Below are 14,502 nucleotides of genomic sequence, written 5' to 3'. Positions count from 1 at the left end.
GTCAGAAACAGACTCCATGAGGGTGGTATGAGGGCCCGACGTCCACAGGTGGGGGTTGTGTTTACAGCCCAACACCGTGCAGGACGTTTGGCATTTGCCAGAGAACACCAAGATTGGCAAATTCGTCACTGTCGTCACAGATGAAAGCAGGTTCACACTGAGCACATGTGACAGACATGACAGAGTCTGGAGACGCCGTGGAGAACGTTCTGCTGCCTGCAACATCCTCCAGCATGACCGGTTTGGCGGTGGGTCAGTCATGGTGTGGGGTGGCATTTCTTTGGGGGGCCGCACAGCCCTCCATGTGCTCGCCAGAGGTAGCCTGACTGCCATTATGTACCGAGATGAGATCCTCAGACCCCTTGTGAGACCATATGCTGGTGTGGTTGGCCCTGGGTTCCTCCTAATGCAAAACAATGCTAGACCTCATGTGGCTGGAGTTTGTCAGCAGTTCCTGCAAGACGAAGGCATTGATGCTATGGACTGGCCCGCCCGTTCCCCGAACCTGAATCCAATTGAGAACATCTGGGACATCATGTCTCGCTCCATCCACCAACGCCACGTTGCACCACAGACTGTCCAGGAGTTGGCGGATGCTTTAGTCCAGGTCTGGGAGGAGATCCCTCGGGAGACCATCCGCCACCTCATCAGGAGCATGCCCAGGCGTTGTAGGGAGGTCATACAGGCACATGGAGGACACACACACTACTGAGCCTCATTTTGACTTGTTTTAAGGACCACACATCAAAGTTGGATCAGCCTGTAGTGTGGTTTTCCACTTTCATTTTGAGTGTGACTCCAAATCCAGACCTCCATGGGTTGATAAATTTGATTTCCATTGATAATTTCTGTGTGATTTTGTTGTCAGCACATTCAACTATGTAAAGAAAAAAGTATTTAATAAGAATATTTCATTCATTCAGATCTAGGATGTGTTATTTTAGTGTTCCCTTTTATTTTTTTGAGCAGTGAATCTACACACACACACAAATGTAAAAAGCATGTCAAACACGTTTCTATGTGAGTTTTTCCAGAACAATCTAAGATACCAAAAATGTTTTCTGTTCATGCTGGCGTGGAATCACCCAGATGTATATTATGTGTGCATGTTATATGACCTGTTTTAGATCAGGAAAGCTCTCTTCACTGATTTTCACTTTGCTTAGTTTGCTATGCAATCAGTGAGATATCAGCGAAATAGTTTGTCCTCCACCGCTTGAGTGTTAATAGCATTTGTTTTTATATTTTGTGGGTGTAGCTTCTCCAGTTCAACCCCATAGAGAGGCTGGGGGCGGGGGTGGCAGGAGCAGAGGACATCAAATCACATCCCTTCTTTGGCCGAGTGGACTGGCCCAAATAAGCCCAGTGCATTGTGGGACGGTGGAGGCCAGAAATGAATGCTGTGGTCGGATCGAGCTGCTGACAGGGTGGGCACAAACACACACACAGACACAGAGACCCAGACGTGGCCAGTGTCAACAAGTGAACTCTTGTTGGGGAGTTGGACATATCGTCTACACACCTACCTTGTACATGTTACACTCACTGACGCTCTCTTTATCCTCACGTTGAGCAGCTTAGACTGTTGAGACATGATGCATGTGGTGCAATAAACTAACTAGTCCTTTTATGGAAGGGCGGTTCACAAAGTCAATTAAACTTATTTCAACAAGACAACCAACGGTCTTCTGACATTTCACAGTCCATATACATTCCCCTGTATTGATAGGTTGCATACTGTTTTCTCCGACCTAAAATTGTAGATGCCCTCCTCTTGGCCGCAGAGCCAAAATGTTGCTGTTTCAAAGCTTAATATCCTACAATTCTACACTTTGCCTTGGGGTGGACTGAAAATGTTACTGTTTTAAAGCTAATTTCCTGCAGTTCTACACTTTCATTACAATTCTACACATAATGAAACACATTTTGCTGTGGGGCGGTGAGAATTTTTTGGGACTTTTAAAGCTAGTTTCCTGCAATTCTACACATTTTGTCATAGCATAAGGACACGGCATAAGCCATTTGAGTAACTCAAACATAACATCTATGGGGCCCCATGCCGTTTTTTGACTTTTAGATTCTCCCGGACTGTCTAGTTTTTGCTTTGAGAACTAACAATCACCAAAAATGATATTATTTTAAAACATATAGCTCTTAGCTTTTCTACCTACTTTTATATCTGGTTTTAGTCGTTTCCGTTTACACTGAAAACATTTTATCCTGAAAGTTGTTTGAATTTTTGCATATAAAAAAACCCGACATATATTGGGAGTGTTGACAACGATTGGCCACTGCTAAATTAATATAGGTGAAACACTGGCATTGTACCCGGGAGATGCATTGTATAACAGTTGCCATGGTTGAACAATGGTTGAATGAAGGGTGAATATTGGTTGGATTATGGTTGAGTAATGTTTTTGTAGGGTTGTCTGAATGGTATAGTCGAAGGTGCGTGTTTTTTTTACCCAGAGAAACCCACTGTACTGTACATCAGTGTTTTTCTGTGCATTTGATAATATATTATATATCATATTTAATGAAAAGACAACTATTATAGATTCAATAATTGATGTTCATGCATTGATCTCGTCATGTAGCCTAAAACTCCCCATCTTGTGTGTTGTCAAGGTAACTTGTAATGTCATTTATATTCATCTGTCTCACACCCAATCCTAATTCTCATTGGTGTCCACTTCTACTCTGACCAATACCTACTACTTTCAATCACTCACTTCTTCTACACAATTCTTTTCCCAATGAATGTAGAGATCCCATCGGATGACCTGACAGACTCTGCCTATTACAAGTCCCACTGTATGCTGCCTACCTTGTTAAAATGGCAGAACACTGTCATCCCCAATGTAACTCCTGCGCATCATATACTGCCTCCTGCGCATCCCATCGCATACTGCCTGTAACTAACCACAGATCTAGGATCAGCTTACACTAACCTAATATAACCATAAACTACTCAGAGGAAAAACTGATTATAGACCAGTACTTGGGGACACCTTGATGATTTGAAAATCCCTATTCAAACCTGATTGATTCCTTTATTTTGTTCTGGCTCTCTGGTTAATTGATTGACTAACGACATGGCATGGACCTAGCAGTTAGCCCTACACTTAGTCACTATCCATGTCCTACAATGACCTATTCTCTGAGATGCCAAACACTACCAGTGAGAGATGTATGTGTGCCTGCAATAGTTGGTTTTCTATGTTTCTTACTGTGTCTAGCTATTCTCACTTACACATGTTTTATGTATTAGTCTGTCCTCTCTGGAATACAACTTAATAAACACACAACTGGATCATCTATCAGTGGTGGGATCTGCTTCTTAGGCCTGTATGTGTGGATTTCACTGGGTGTGTGTTTTGTAGTGGACAAGTGGTTTTAGTCAGTGGGTTATCATCTGCCATTTGTACTCAGTTCATGGTGGATCTGCCGGGTGTGTGTTTCTGGGGATACCGTCCCTCTCTCTGATCAGTAGGAGTGATGACACTCCTAAAGAGCTGCTGTCAGTCCTGCTGAGTATCACCCTGACCCTGATAGAAGCCAACACACACACACACAAGTAAGGAGTTTTTAGCATTGCCAGTGTATCAGGTTCAGTGACTCTAGTTCCTGGCTGTGCCTTAGTAAGAACTGATTATGGGCTGATTGGCTGGTTAATATCAAGACCTGACTCATTAGTTACACACAGGGTGAGAGGTTCACTCCATCGCACTGACGTGTGTGTGTGTGTGTGTGTGTGTGTGTGTGTGTGTGTGTGTGTGTGTGTGTGTGTGTGTGTGTGTGTGTGTGTGTGTGTGTGTGTGTGTGTGTGTGTGAGAAAGAGACTGTAAAGGAATTATCCACTGCTCACAAAAGTCTCAGACTATCGTCCCTTTTCCAGTTGGGACACAATCCACCAAGTGTATCAAGCCTTTCCAGGTTTGATGTCTTCAAAGGAGGGAAATGATGTTCCTTACAGTGCTACATGTCTCACCTTATGGATCTTATTGCTATCCTATGGTGTTTTCATGTTGTACAGCATAGTTTGTTGAACTGTCCTGCCCTTGGAACATTCTAGAATCCTCTCAAAGCCGCCTTGCCCTGGGAACAATGGCTCCTCACACACAAAGGACCCTGATGCCAGTGTGCGTGTGTGCGTGCCACAGGGAAGGACTCATCTAGTCAGGGGCTAGATTAAGAGGACATGCCAAGGTCCTCCCATGATGCAACAGAATGCTATCAGCTCAAGCCTCAGAGCGGAGCGCCACCAAGACCTGCAGGGAGGAGATCAACCTCTGATCCCCAGCAACTTACTGTTCCACTCATCCCTCTCTTCCTCTCTCTCTTTGTCTTTCTCTCCCTCTATCCATCTCTCGCTCACTATCTGGCATCCACTGTTCTTCTGTCCTACACCCTGGCATCCTGTCCTTTTTCTATGTAACTCCCTTCTGGTGTCCTCTCTCTCTCTCTCCCATACACGCATGCAGCCAATTGGCTTGCCCTCTGCGTCATACTGCTGGTGGTCAGGTTTTGTTTTTGTCTTTGGTGGTTTGACTTTCCTCCACAAAGCACAGGAGGACTCCAAATAGCCCAGGGTGGGACACACAGCTGAAGAGTTCTGCCGCTTACGATCCCCGGGCATCTTCTCCAGCTTCTGTCAGAGCCATGATGTTATAATGAAGAGACGCAAAGCTTTTAGTAATAATAATAAAAAAATGAATTTATTTAACTTGTGTAGCGCTATTCATTATTATTCAGAAGAATCTCAAAGCATGTTAAAAGCAGCCAGACAACACACCTGCCTTTCTGACAGTCACCTCCTCCAGAAGTCCCTCCTCCGTAGGTACTGGTGCTCCATTGATGAACATTTGGCGATGCCACAGCTGCTGAAAAGTGCACACAAAGTACCCCCATCACCCCATGTACCCCCATCCACCCCATCACACTCACACACGACTTCCACCTCTTGGGATATATGCTACACTGTCAGAGTAGTGATATGAGGAAGGATGCGGGGGCTCTACAGGACTACAGTATAATAGAAAGGGTTGAGGTTAGGCACCAAGTGTGTAGTAGCAGGTGTTCCACTGCCTCATTCCCCTGTTTCACGATAACAATGACAGGACAGGGTCAAGACTGCAATATTTGGCCCAATCACAGATCTAGGATCAGATAACATGACCTTGATCTTAATTGTTAACTGCACTTCAGGGTAGCATCTTACATTGGGGCACAGGGACATGTTGGGCACGTTGTGACCCTGTGACAATTCCTTAGCCTCGCGGTGTAGATCACTAGTTACTCCCGGAGACAATTTCACAATGTCGAAGGGAGTTCAGCGTAAACATTACAGGTCGTCCTGGTCATTGTTGTTAGCAATTATAGGAATGTTGGGTATAGAATACTTTATAGATATATTATTTGACCTTTGAACCTATGATACTTATACAAGCCATACTTCGTAACCCGAAAAAATAAATCATACTATTGGTTATTGCATAAGCAATGACACAATTGAATACATTTTTTTCTGAACGTTATTGTATTCTACTTTACATGAATACATAGGCCAATTAAAACACACCTTGCAGGGCTATGCTTTTTTTCAGTTTGTGCATGAGAGAGAGAGAACAAGAGACTAACCCTAGGAGATATCTCTGCTCTCTTCAAGCTGAGTTACACCATGGTACTCTCTGTGAAACGTCCTCTAACTACTCCAGGTAGACCGGGAGGTTTTCTCCCTGAGCGCTGGTTATTCTACCTCACCTTCTGTGTCACATTGAATATGCAGACGGAGGACTTTATATAATACTATATCCATCCGTGAGTCATATGGACTGAGTCAGATGTTAAGGAAGTCTCAACTGGCTCCCAAAACACGTGTCACAAGTGATCTCTCCCCCTAGACCTGAGGTGTCTCCTTTTGTTGTTGTGGCAGTGTGTGTGATTAGTGTGGAGCACTCTCCGGTGTGTTTAGGCATGCCGTTAGCGTCCCAGTAACATAGCATTAGCTTCCCGGTCAACTCAATGGCCCGGCGCTGTCTCAACAGCTTGCTCACGCTCCGATACACACACCTTCTGTGGCTCTGCAGCACCGCTCATTAGTCCTCCTCTCCTCCTTTATCTCCTCTCTCTCTTTCTGCCGCTCTCCTTTCTGCTCTCGCTCCAGGCCAGGGCTGAGGAGGCCGCAGCAGGGGCCCGTGTTAGCACTTCCTCCCCCCTCTCTGTGTCATTGTCGCCGGGCACGGCTCAGAGGCACGGGTCCTTGACTTCCAGAGACAGCCAGAACGAGAGAGAGAAAAAGGGAGGCAGACAGAGTGCCATCAGATCACTTTCCCCTCCGTGTCTTGGGCTGTCGCGGGTGCCGCAGGCTTCCTGGAGGGGAATGTGACGCCTGTTAAGGAGCTGCATTCCCAGGAAGGCGGGCTGGGAGCGACACAGCGCTAATCTGTGATTCTCCGTGGGGAACTCTTCCTGGCGCCGAGACGCATTCTGTCACTGCACCGCCGGGGCCCCAGACCACATCTAGGAGGAGAGGAGAGGGGGAAGAAAAGGAGATAGGGTAGTTAAGCTGATGGCACCTCTCAAAAACAAAGGGGGCTGGAAGGGGGATATAGGGAGATAAGTGGGGGAGATGAGGGAGGTTATAAAGGAAGGCAGGTGACATCTTTTGCATTCTGTGCATGGAGGGAGAGGGGGAGGTTAGAGAGGAGGGAGGTGATGAGGGTGTCTGGTGGGTGGGGGAGGAGGTTGGAGGGAGGGAGGAGATGAGGGTGTCTGGTGGGTGGGTTAGGAGGTTAGAAGAGAGCGGCAGAGGTTAGATGCTGGTATAGGAGGGAGTGAGAAAGGTAGAACCTGGGGGAGTTGGGAGGCTGAGCGGAGAGGGCAAGAGTGGGTTGGTGGGGGCGAGTTGCGTCTGTGGGCAGGAGGTGGGGGTTAGAGGGCAGTCGTGAGGGGGTTCTTGAGGGAACACGGAGGTTCCTTGGTGCCCTGACACCTTATGGCATGGCCTGGAGGGAAACAGATGCTGCCAGCCTTGAGTAGGGCACAGATGAGACTGTTTAGAAGGGGAGGACGTGCCTTGTCTTACCAAGGAAGGCCAGAGAGTGTGTGTGATTATAATGCCCTTCAAAAGAAACATGGCTAAAACAAACCACAGTGACATACAGTAGGATTTTTGATGAGGAAATAATCACTTCCCAATATGTACATCTGTTAGCACTTTTTAGAGCATGATGTTGCAAAAGATTGAAGATGTGAGCTTGAGAGAATGAGTCACAAAGGTTATTTAGGTAATAATGAGCCAAAGTTCAGAATGTGAAATGTGATCCCTGCGTTACTTAAGTAGTTTAGGACTGTAGTTTCCAAGCCCACTGTCACTCTCAAAAGCTGCTGTATATTACCAAAGCTGCTCTAAGTATTTCTCTGTAAGTAATACATCCCCTAGTTACCTTCCTCTTCCGAGCCTGAGTGAGTAGCTGAGGTGTGTGTGTGTGTGTGTGTGTGTGTGCGCACGCGCTTGTGTGAATTGTGTCTCACATTAGCCTTTTTCCATTAAAGCAATTTCACCGCCCATTGTATTCCTGAAGAGGACCTGGGAAGTCACTAATGGTGTCTCACACACACACACGCAGACACAGACACACACACCTCTCACGGCATGCTATCATCACCTGTCACCTGATTGCTGTGTAAAACACACACATTAGCATTGAATGAGACACATTATCACTCCTGATTATGTGACGCTAAGAGGTTTCATACAAAAAAAGACCTCACACCTTCCCTCAACAATGCCTGGCGTTACTGAGATAAATGCATGTTCCAGAAAAGCTCTGGCACTCCAGAAGCCTGGAGACTGTGGTAATGGTTTTAATGGCCTCTTGTTATTCACATTCATTACAGGCAATTTTATTATCAACGCTAATATAAATATTGACGTTAACATATCATTGTACATGTCACTATTTAAATTATTCCCGTAAAATAAAACAAAGAATGTAATGCATTGCTATTATATATGTACAGTACCATTCAAAAGTTTGGACACACCTACTCATTCAAATTTTTGCTATTTTCTACATTATAGAATCATATTGAGGACATCAGAACTATGAAATAACACATTGAATTATGTAGTAACCAAAAAAGTGTTAAACAAATCAAAATATATTTTAGATTCTTCAAATTAGCCACCCTTTGCCTTGATGACAGCTTTGCACACGCTTGGCATTCTCTCAACCAGCTTCACCTGGCATACTTTTCCAACAGTCTTGAAGGAGTTCCATGTATTGAGCACTTGTTGACTGCTTTTGCTTCACTTTGCAGTCCAACTCATCGCAAACCATCTCAATTGGGTTTAGGTCTGGTGATTGTGGAGGCCAGGTCATCTGATGCAGCACTCCATCACGCTCCTTCTTGGTCAAATAGCCGTTACACAGTCTGGGGGTGTGTTGGGTCATTGTCCTGTTGAAAAACAAATGATAGTCCCACTAAGCGCAAACCAGATGGGATGGCGTATCGCTGCAGAATGCTGTGGTAGCCATGCTGGTTTAGTGTGCCTTATATTCTAAATAAATCACAGACAGTGTCACCAGCAAAGCACCCCACACACCTCCTCCATGCTTCACAGTGGGAACCACACACGCAGTAGGTGAACAGATCATCTGTTCACCTACTCTGCATCTCACAAAGACACAGCGGTTTCTCTTTGCTTATTTGAGCTGTTCTTGCAATAATATGGACTTAGCCCTATTTGGTAAAAGACCATCTTCTGTATACCACTTCTGTATACCACCCCTACCTTGAAACGGCACAACTGCATTATTAAATGCATTATCTTTTAACAAGGCACACCTGTTCATTGAAACTCGTTCCTGGTAACTACCTCATGAAGCTACTTGATAGAATGCCAAGAGCGTGCAAAGCTGTCATCAAGGAAAAGGGTGGCTAATTTGAAGAATATAAAATGTATTTTGATTTGTTTAACACTTTTTTTGGGTTACTACATAATTCAATATGTTTTGATGTCTTCACTATTATTCTACAATGTAGAAAACAGTCAAAATAAAGAAAAACCCTTGAATGAGTAGGTGTCTCCAAACATTTAACTGGTACTGTATATGTATGGCTTAAGGCGTAAGGAAGAACATAATATAGACAGACACACACACACACCAGTCAGAATGACAGAGGTGACAGCGGGAGGTTGTGCAGGTGGTCTGCTCTTCCCCGTCTTGATGAGAAACAGGAAGTGTCGGACATGTACGCCGGACACGCTGGACACATGCTGGGGTCAGAGGTCGATGTCCTCTCCTCTCTGCCATGTTGTCTTAAGTCCTGCCTTCCTAATGAGGTCCAGTTACATCCGCCATTCCTCTGTCGTTAAAGGGGTGGAGGGGGGACAGGAGGGAAGAGGCTGTCATTGAATCATTTAAAAAATATATTTTTCCTTTTTGTGTGCCCCTCCATCAGATAGAGGAGATCAGACCAGGGGGGGCCCCTTCCGCCTGCGGCTCAGCAGGGTCACTGGGCGGTGGGGCTGGAGGGGTCCAGGTGGTGGGCGGAGGCTGGAGGATCAGAACTGGAACAGGGAAGCGCTCCTCTGCTGATATTCCGAGTCACAGGAACTTATTGAATGTAGCTTAATGGCAAAATAGCCTCAGCACGTTGATTGTGGCACGGTGCCTATCATAAGTATTCACCACGCTTGGATTTCTTCACATTGTGTTGTGTAACAAAGTGGGATTCAAATGGATTTAATTGTCTTTTTTTTCAACAATTGACACAAAATACACGATTTACTCTGTAATACTCTGTCAAAGATTAATGAAAAACACCAATTTACCTTGATTAGATAAGTATTAACCCCCCTGAGTCTATTCATGCTAGAAACACTTTTGGCAGCGTTTACAGCAGTGAGTCTTCTTGGGTAAATGACTTTAGTGCCTTGTTGCATAAATGATGCATGTTTTGGAATATTCTGTATATTTGTATTCTTCTTTACAATCTGTCATTTAGGTCATTATTGTGGAGTCACTACAATGTTGTTGATCCATCCTCAGTTTTCTCCCATCACAGCCATTGAACATTGTATCTGTTTTAAAATCACCAATGGCCTCATGGTGACATCCCTGAGCAGTTTCCCTCCTGTCCTGCAGCTCAGTTCAGAAGGACGACTGTATCTTTGATCTGTCTGGGTGGTTTAATACATCATCCACAGCATAATTATTAACTTGACCATGCTTAAAGAAATATTCACTGTCTGATTTGTTAGAATTACCCATCTACCAATCATTGCACTTCTTGGTCTTTGTAGTTGAATCTGTGCTTGAAATGCAATACTTGACTGAGGGTCCTTACAAATGTTGTATGTATGGGGGGCAGAGGAAGAGGTAGTCAAATTATGTCAACCCCTATTATTTCACACAGTTATGTGATTTTTATATTACAATTGTACTCCTGAAATGATTTAGGCTTGCCTAAACATTGGGGGTGAATATTTATGATGCCTACTGTATATTGGAGCAGCTCATTCCTGCTGCGCTATAAATACCAAATAGCAAGAAAGTGAGAGAGAAAAACAGAGTACATACATTCACCGCACAGTTTTTTAGGTACACCCATCTAGCACCAGGTCGGACCCCTCTGCCGCCTGAACAACTTCAGAAACGTCCATGTTTACGCGATGGCATATCGCCGTTGCTGCATATTGGACGGCTGTACCCCAGTTGTCCAGTGTTGGTGGTCGCGTGCCCACTGGAGCCGCTTCTTCTATTCTTTTTAGCTGAAAAGAGTGGAACCCGCTGTGGTCGCCTGCTGCAATAGCCCATCCATGACAATGTTTGAATTGTGCTCTCTGAGATGCCGTTCTTCACTCTGCCCCATTATTTATCTATTTATTGCCCCCATGTTAGCTTGCAATAATTCTTGCTGTTCTCATTCGACCTCTCTCATCAACAAGCTGTTTTCGCCCACAGGACTGCTGTTGACTGGAGGTTTTTTGTTTGGCGTACCATTCTCTGTAAACCCTAGACACTGTCGTGTGTGAAAAGCCCAGAAGGCAGTTTTTTTAGATACTGGGTCCCCCGCGTCTGGCACCGACGATCATACCTCGCTCAAAGTCGCTTAGGTCACTTGTTTTACACATTCGAACATTCAATCGAACAGTAACTGAATGCCTCGATGCCTGTCTGCCTGCTTTACATAGCAAGCCATGTCTCGTGACTCATTGTTTGTAGGAGCGATCAATTGTTGTGAATGGGTTGGTGTACCTAATGAACTGTAGCCTTCAGAGAGAACGAAACAGGAGAGAGAGTCAGGCAGAGAGAGAGAGAGAGTCAGGCAGAGGGAGAGAGAGTCAGGCAGAGGGAGAGAGAGTCAGGCAGAGGGAGAGAGAGTCAGGCAGAGGGAGAGAGAGTCAGGCAGAGGGAGAGAGAGTCAGGCAGAGGGAGAGAGAGTCAGGCAGAGGGAGAGTACTGGAACTCCTTGGATGTAAATGGTTTTGCTTCCACACCTGTCACCCTGCACACATGCATACAGAGGTCTTTGATAATTACATAATCGTCCGGGAGTACAGAACCATGGAAATGGACATGATGAGTTGTGTTCCGATCCGTGGGTCTCCTCCATCTATTTCCATTATTGTAATGTACTGCTGCTGATGACCTGTACTCACACAATTAGCAGCTACTGAGAGGACTGCCCTCGGAAAGAGACCTGCACTGACACACGCCTTCTGGGAATGTGTGGACGTTTTCATTTGTCTTTTTCTTTATATATTTTTTTTGCATTTTATTTACCTAGAATTTATTCTAAATGTAAATCTATGGTTTGGGAGTAGGCCTAGTTGGTAGGAGGGAAGAGGTGCATACTGTAAATGGTTCCATGGTTTCTTGAGATGTGTATAATGTAGGCTGTGGGCTCTACCCTGGTCACTCCCTCGCCATGGTTTTCCAGGAAGTGTGATCAGAAATGTTTGTGACTACAGTAGAAACATTTTTATAGTTTAAAAGACTAGTTTCTCAACTCCATACAAAGGATAATATTCTCAAAAAAAATTAAAGAGCGCCTGAACTTACCGATTCCGCATGTGTTTTTCTGCTGCTCATTAAGAAAAACAAGATTTATGGTTATTGTATTTTTTGGTCTCTTGAGGCACGATAGCATTACATATCGACTACTTAATTTAGACTGTTTGTTGCAGTATTTCTCATGTAAAAAAATGTGCATGAAAAACTATTCTATTACCAGAGTGTCTGTCTGACAGTGTTTCATAGTGAATCGTGTTACAAAACAGGTCGCGGTGGAACACAAGATGCTCGCGAATGGGTTTAAAATTTTGTAACATGATTGTTAAATGCAAGTGTGCATCGTCTTGATTTTACATTTTTGCCAAAAACAGTGGCGGACTCTGGCTGTTATGATTAGATAGAGCTCAATCACCGCAGTTGGATCTCCATGCATGACAACTCTCCCCAGGCATTACCATCCCGTCTTAGTGGGCAAGTGGGCATGGTTGTAATCCAAACTCAACCCTAATGTAAATCGTGACGACCTGAGTTAGACAAATCTCACGAAACTCAAGCTTTGGAATATACTGACTTTATGACACAAATGGTCCTACCTACTTTTTTTTTTTGTCCATTTTGGCTCTGGAGTAAATGTTTCTGAGTAATATTGATGCCACATAGGCTGTTTTCAACCAGAAAAGTAATTTCTTTTTGGCGTTCAGTTGCCCTTAAGGCATATTGTATTGATTATCATGTGAAGTTTCCTCTATTGCTTTCTAGACCAAAGTTTGGAATTTTCTTTTGTGGACAACTTTCCTTTGAATATTATACTGAACTGCACAACTGATCTGATTTAATTTCTTGCAGCAGTGACTGTATTTAATTAAACATTGTTGCTCAACTGAAATAGAGACTTTATTTTGCATTTCCATTTGTGATTAAGAGACAGAGTTCTCTGAGAGTTCGGGATTTGTGGCTTGATTCTGTATGCCAGCTGATTCATTTGTAAATATACATAATTCTTCACATGACACGTGCCCTCAATAGTTTTTCTATTATTGCCGTTGAGTTTAGTGCTGACTGACCGTTGTAGATATTTACAGCAAATGACGAGGCTTGAATCCATCTCTTTCCCTTCTTTATTCTCTTCAATGGCTCTCATCTTCTGAATCTCTTCTCTCTGTGAATATGTTTCCTTCCTCTCGTTCTCTTTCTCCCCCTCCTTCTCTGCGTCTGTGATCTTTGGAGAATAGGTTGTTGATTCTGGTCTGGGCCTTGGCTCCTGCTCTCTGGTCTTGGCCACACTTCGATCAGGCTCTGATTGGATCAGGGCTTTTGTGATGGCTGATGGGACAGATTTAAGCCAAGTGGCACACACTGAGCGTGCTCAGTAGCGGGCAGATGGACGCCGAGTGAAAGAGCTGTGATTTCTCATTGTGTCTCTGCGTCTTTAGGGGTGCGTCTCGTACCCCCAAAGCAGATCCAACGTCCAAAAGCACTATTCACAAATCAGTGGTGAGCGCTTTCCCAGTCCAAGGAAACGCCTCTCCAAGATCCCATCCCAACCAGGACTGGACCATGAGGAGTTTAGAGCAGAATGTAGAGGACAACACATACCTGCTCACAGGTATTAATGTCTAGGCTGTAGGGATGGGCTCAATTTAAGAAAATATTTCAAATCCTCATAAATTATAATAATAATATTACTGTAATATAAGTGCAATTTATTTTCAATGAGGATTAAAAAAATATATGGAATGTCCCTAAAGCCTGAACGGATTAAATTGTTAACCTTAACCCTAGTGTAATAGCTCTTTTGCAAGTCAAATGAAAGTATCAGTTTAGTCACAGTTGTCTCCAGCTGTTGACGATGATGTCAGAGGTAAGGGAGAGATTTGGGTACCAAAACAGCTGCACAAATGTCTATCTTTAAACTCACCCCAACCCGCTTTAGCAACATAAAAGGGTTAAACGATTGGGGCTAAAAGTTAAAATATCAAATATCACAAACCTCTACCCTCTCCAGCAACCTCTGGTTCTGAATAGGATTTACCACATGGGTGAGCATAACGTAGTTTCTACTCGTCTGTGTGTGTGTGTGTGTGTGTGTGTTTGCCGATTACTGCAGATTACTTACACCCATGTAAAAACAGGAATTAGTTCCTAATAAGAAGTGCTTAAGGCCTAAAAACGTCAAAGATAATCATTAGGCAGCAAGGGGGAACATCTCCCTGTATCACGCAAGCCCTCCCTGGCCCTCCATCACACATATAAAATTAGTAAATACCCCACCCCTCCTCTTTCTAGTCCTCCATTCCCTCTGCCCCCCTTTCAAAACCTCACAAACTGAGCCGTCCGTCGTAGTGCTTAACTGCTCCTCTGATCTGGACATTAGCAAGGGGGCTTTACAGTTTTATTTCAGGGAAAAACCATGCGAAAGGTTTTCAGCCCTAAAACTTGGCATGTGTGAGTATGGGGCCAGGAAGGGTGGACG

The 14,502-nt window shown here is 44.3% G+C and overlaps 1 protein-coding gene across 2 annotated transcripts in view; it reads left to right on the top strand.

The window, feature by feature from the left end:
- rps6kc1 (ribosomal protein S6 kinase polypeptide 1) overlaps positions 1 to 9,979 on the top strand; it is a 67,790-nt gene extending 57,811 nt beyond the window's left edge. Inside the window, exons 16-17 of one of the 2 annotated variants that reach the window (XR_004204647.1) lie at positions 1,259 to 1,427; positions 9,472 to 9,979. Coding sequence is in view for 1 of the 2 variants with exons in the window: in XM_031800257.1 (XP_031656117.1) it covers positions 1,259 to 1,360 (102 nt within the window). In the remaining variant the exon portion in view is untranslated. Of the gene's footprint in view, positions 1 to 1,258; positions 3,319 to 9,471 lie in introns of those variants that run through there. The other variant, XM_031800257.1, reaches the window with a different exon arrangement.
- The last annotated feature ends 4,523 nt before the right edge of the window (positions 9,980 to 14,502 follow it).

Source organism: Oncorhynchus kisutch, linkage group LG21 (assembly GCF_002021735.2).
Source record: "Oncorhynchus kisutch isolate 150728-3 linkage group LG21, Okis_V2, whole genome shotgun sequence".
NCBI classification, from domain to species: Eukaryota; Metazoa; Chordata; class Actinopteri; order Salmoniformes; family Salmonidae; genus Oncorhynchus; species Oncorhynchus kisutch.
The sequence above is the reverse complement of the archived record's forward strand: the minus strand, read 5'-3'. Positions and strand labels throughout refer to the sequence as shown.